This window comes from Austrofundulus limnaeus, unplaced genomic scaffold (assembly GCF_001266775.1).
Source record: "Austrofundulus limnaeus strain Quisiro unplaced genomic scaffold, Austrofundulus_limnaeus-1.0 Scaffold322, whole genome shotgun sequence".
NCBI lineage: Eukaryota > Metazoa > Chordata > Actinopteri > Cyprinodontiformes > Rivulidae > Austrofundulus > Austrofundulus limnaeus.
In genome coordinates, this window is record NW_013952724.1 from 269,207 (window position 1) to 274,663 (window position 5,457).

The window sequence follows — 5,457 nt, forward strand, 5'->3', positions numbered from 1 at the left end:
AAAGCTAAAAAGTGGACTGTTAGCTCAGCAGAATACATACTGTGAAGAACCAGAGAGGGTTATTTGATTGTGCTTTCTGGAAAACAATAAATTTTTCCATTTAGGCACTCCTGCAATAGTCACACTTTTTCTGTTACAAAYTGACTCCGGCCCCCCACCAGAGAAGGGAAAAGTTATGTGTTCTTTACAGGAAAATGTCTGCGGACCCCTGCCCTAAACCTTCCTGTGAAACAGCTACAAACTGTTCTTGAAGGAAAGGCTTGAAACCTGAGCAATCAAAAACATCTAATCTCAAACGTATTTTTATCCAGAAATRACAAGATTTCTAATCGCGGTCTTATCACCCTCTTCTGATGTAGATTTCTGCAGATTATTAACACTCCAACATCTACAGGCTCCTCTAGAATAGGCCACACCCTCTCTGACACTTTCCTGTTGCAGCTCTCAGATAAAAAGTGAGACAAATGCAGGATTTGTTCATGGAGTAAGTTGTGGAGGTAAGTTGACTCAGGATAACGGCTATCTGGCTTTCTGAAACCAAAAACCCAGGATATGCACAGTTACCCCAGAACTTACTCAGCATATCCACTCATCCTACTTTCTGAAACGGGGATCAGGCTGAGGACACAACAGAATATAAAGTGGGACTAACGAGCCAGCGGGGCTGGAGCAGAGAGGCAGGAGTAGTTGAAATGGAGAAAAAGTAATACAAAACAAAGAAGAGTATCTAAAAACACCCACATAACAGATACACACCCACACAGACTGTGACACAAAGGAGGAAACTCAAAGTCAGGACAAGCAGCCCTAAATTATGACGTCTTTGCATTGATCAGGTCATGGATATGTGGAGTTGTGCTCGAGTCAGGCACAGATGTTACAAATAAGACAGGCAAATGATGGGGCGGCTGTGGCTGAGTGGTTAAGGGAGTCGTTCTCTAAACTGAGAGTTGGCATTGCYTCTGGTGTTTATCCTGTAAGTGTATGAATGTGATTTGAAGCACTGATCAGTCTCTACAGAATGATTTGTACATGCCAGCTTTGTAGAGAGACATAACAGAATGAATGTGTGTGTGAATGTTTAAATGAGGACACAGATTGTAAAGTGCTTTGAGTATCCTGGTTGGATAGAAAGGCCCTGTATAAGTACAGTGCATTTACAGTTTATCATCAGAAATACCAGAATCAATAATTTCATTAACACGTCCATGTAAACTGTTATGGAAATATTTATTTAACAAAGACAGAAATACGTGGTCCAAGAATGAAGGTACTCCGTGGAAATGATCAGCTGAGTTTTATTGCAACAACAGGAACACAGAGAACAACACAGAGCCATCTGACTGTCCCCCCTGCTCTCTGCTCCTGGTTCTGCTTCTCTGAGGCAGCTGAGGCCTCATATGTTTAACAAACACTACTATGTACGGTGGCCGACAGGTGCAAATGCGCAGCAAAGAGTAAATGCTTTGCAAACGGACAAAATACTGCAAAGTAAAAACGATGCATTCATAAAATCAACTGCATGTGAGACACTGGAACAATGTCTGTCCATCAGGGTTTTAAAGACTTCATGACAGCTGAAGTTCTGTTTTTGMACRTTTAGTTTTAAAATGTCCTGTTTAGAGCTGAGGAAGTCAAACACCAGGTCGTGACATAATTTTAAAACTCTTTAACATGTTTTATGTATCTGTTTATACTAAAGTTTACCAGAAGTTTTCATTTTTGATATTATGTGACGATTTTACTTTGATGATTTTTTTTGAATATACACCACTTGTTTTTACTTAACTATTAGCTGTGAGTGGTATATGAAACAATGAAAATAAAACAGTAAATTGTTTAACTGTTGTTTAATGAAACACAAGTATCACAAATAACTAAACACCCTAACACATAATATAATGTACTGCTATTACTACAGTGTGACATAAATATTTTGATAATTTTTATCAAAATAAATTTTTACCACCAATATTTCTTTCAATGGTCACAATAAAATGAAATGAATATTTTTCATTGATTCATTTTCATCTCCCTGCTCTGGCCTGTCGTGGTGTTTCTGAGTATTTCTGACACTTTAATGCACACATGTATCAAAGCTCCAGCATCAGTCCTGATGTTCCTCAGGTCATGAAGACGTCTCCACCTGTACTTCAACCATCTGATGGTTTGTTCTCCACCTGGCTCCAGTCTTCAGGATGATTAACTCTCTTGGCCACAGAGTAGTGTAAACAGTATCCTAAGTTAAAGAGAAGTTGCTTAATATCTGACAATTTATCATCAGTCCACTGTCTAATAATTACTGTTCTGCTGACCCTGAGGCAAGGCAGCTTTATGTAAATTATTTTAGTWACAGGACAACTCAGTATTTTACACAACCAAAACATTTTGACAAAGTGCAAAAGAACAATAAAAGAATATAGAAAAATAAAACAACAGAAGCTCAAAGTATGACTTTAACCGAACAGCAGGATTCAGATTAAGAGATGGAATAAAAGATAAATTAGACAAGAGTTTAAGTAAGAATTAAATAATATAAAATATTTCATCATAAATCCACTATCTACTTTATTTTTGTGCTACATGACATGATGACAAACTGAGCTAGTCACCTTTTATATTAAAAACAATAACTACCTTCTGCACCTTCATCCTTCTCTAACATGTTCTTGGAGATAATTTGACTCTGGTCTCCTTACAGTGATATATAATGTGTGTGTGTGATAAAAATATATATTGCTGCGTTTACAATTTGTCTGGTCCCATATGAGGCGGTGGTCGTGTCCCCCTAGTGGTCTGGAGCACTTTCGTTATGTGTTTTTGAAGTTACAGCATTTTTCTAACACGCAGTCTGTTTTTAGAATGCATCCTTTTTTTTTCTTTGCAACATCGTTTTCTTACATTTGTTGTTTGTGTTTGCGTTTTGAAGTTGGCAACATTTTCTAACTTGCAGTCAATTTTATGAATGCAGGATTTTTATTTTGCAGCGTTTACTTATTTGAACTTGCATCATTTTTCTAACATGCAATCAGATTTATACATGCATCATTTGTACTTTGCAGCATTTTTTTAAAATTTGCATCATTTTTATAACATGCAGTTGATTTTATGAATGCATCATTTGCATTATCATCGTTTTATTCCATTTGCAAATCATTTAGTCTTTCCTGTGCATTTGCACCTGTCGGCCACCATAATTATGTCATCTTAATAAAGCAAGATTTCTTCCTAAGGAAATGCTGGGTCAAGGGAAAACACAAAGATAAACACAAGTGATATCTAAGAATGACTGTTTTTAGCAGATCTTGTTCTGACTTTTTTCATTCTATCTATGATAAACAGCATGTCATGAAAACCTGTCATTAAAGTATGTTATGAATTACTGGCTTCAACCTAAAAGTATTATTTCCATTACATAAACCATAAATTAAAACCAAGTCCAGGGTGTGTCCCTTTCCATGTGTTGGACCACTAACTAATTGAATCAGAGCAGATTAAGTTCAAAAAGTCTGTCCTCAACGGCTTGGTCTCACAACACACATGAAGGTTGAAATCTCCAACAATCAAAATCYGATCATAATCTAAAATAAAAGCTCACAATAAGTTCATAAAGTCCTGAATAAAATTACTATTAAACATGGGCAGCTGGTAGATCCCCACACAAAGCAGCAGAGAAAAACATTTTATTTTATCAGATTCTAGCAGCCGACATGAAAAGCAGGATCTGAAAATTACTCAACCAGTTCTCCAGCTCCTCCTGAGGTGTTCAAAGGCCAGAGAACATACAAAATCTCTTGGTCATGATCCATATTTTGACCATTATTAGGGTCGGAATATAGATAATCCAGTAAATTAAGAGATTTGCCTTTCAGCTCAGCTTCTTGAAACTGTTCATGAACACCCCAAACAAGATCAGAGATAAGGGACAGTCTTGACAGAGTTCAAAAACACAATTTGGTTCTTAATGAAGCCGGATTATCCTTAGACGTGACCGTGGTTAACCCTGGTGACCACGAAACAGATGTAGAAACCCAACATAACCACACCACTCATCCAGGATCCTAGCTTTTTAAAGTTGATCTCATTTTAATTCATTAACATTGAGGGAAAAAGATTTTTAAAAATCCATTTTGAAGTATTTGTACAATAAAAAGTATAAAAACATGTAAAAGGCAGCATTTCAAAAATCTTCAGGACCATAGAAGCTACAATATAATACACTATACACATTAATTAGCTTGATGAACAGTTGTTAAGATGCCAATGAGAAGATGCTATAGCATTGTGAGTCCATATGGAGACAGTCTTGTTCAATATGAGATGAGTGTCGGCTGACTCTGCGTCCTCTCCAGGGGCCCACCAGCAGACAGAATCTCACAAGCAGCCAGTTCATGGTAAAGAGCATCGAGTACCTCCAGAATGTGGGCTTTGCCTGTGTAGAAACACAGCACATGTGATCCCCGACTGGAAGCCCAATGAAAACTCCTTTCTGACCTGCTTTATGGTACATTTTACTGCTGCATCTCACACTGTTTGTTTTGATTTTATAGGCTGAACGAGCTCTTCTTACCATGTTGAGGGTTGCTGCCAGACTCTAAAGTGCTGAGAAGGATTTTCCCCAGAGACCTCCGTGAGATGTTCTGAAAAAGAGAGAGCTATTTTCATCCCACTCTAATGTCATTAACGAGCACTTTAATGGTAAAACTTGTGTTTATACGCTCATAAGCTTTAACACATGTAGGACAAATATTGGTAATTAGAGCATTGTTGTACAGTTAGGGTTACAAAACACAGATCAGAAAATGTTTGGACAGAACAGTAATGGTAAATACAAAATACAATTTTATTGTTGGCAGATGAATCAAAATAATTCACATTTGTCACATCAGCTTAATCAAGAAGATGAGAAGATGGTCAGGAAACCTGGTGGTGGAATAGTGAAGAGCAGGAATTTATCCAGAGGAAGAGGTTAGCCAGGAAGAAATGGAACAATGAGAGGACTGAAGAGAATAGACCGGAATTGCCCCACTTGGAGTGATAGAGTTACTGTTACTTTATGGATTTAAAAATAGCTTTCAGCTATAATGAGAGAGAAAAAGCGACTTGCTCTTGGTCTGACGTCATAACCTTGAACAGTCGTGAACAGCTTATTTTCAGCAATAATTAATGTTACAGACATATTTATAACTTCAAAATGACAGAAAACAACAAAATCTGCAGTTTTTTGCTATTCTCTGAGCACCAATCAGCCATAAAATTCTTATAATAACACTTTGATTATTGCCAACATGAAGAAAAACAGTGTTTTTCCACAGTGCACAAAAGATAATATTTTAATGAGAAAAATATCATGAGTTACCATTAAAAATGGACCCGTACGGTGCCACCAATATGTAGGGAAAGGTGCTTAATGTGAATTAAGCTTCTCCCACATCTCTCATACACAAGGTTATGAGG

The 5,457-nt window shown here is 37.1% G+C and overlaps 1 protein-coding gene across 1 annotated transcript in view; it reads right to left on the reverse strand.

Annotated features, from left to right (window-relative positions):
- Window positions 1-3,640: 3,640 nt before the first annotated feature.
- The window catches only part of efcc1 (EF-hand and coiled-coil domain containing 1), a 29,043-nt gene continuing 27,226 nt past the window's right edge, over window positions 3,641-5,457 (reverse strand). Inside the window, exons 7-8 of the mRNA XM_014022278.1 lie at window positions 4,571-4,640; window positions 3,641-4,432 (exon numbers count right to left, since the gene is read on the reverse strand). Coding sequence (XP_013877732.1) covers window positions 4,311-4,432; window positions 4,571-4,640 — 192 coding nt within the window. The 3' untranslated portion in view covers window positions 3,641-4,310. The remainder of the gene's footprint in view (window positions 4,433-4,570; window positions 4,641-5,457) is intronic.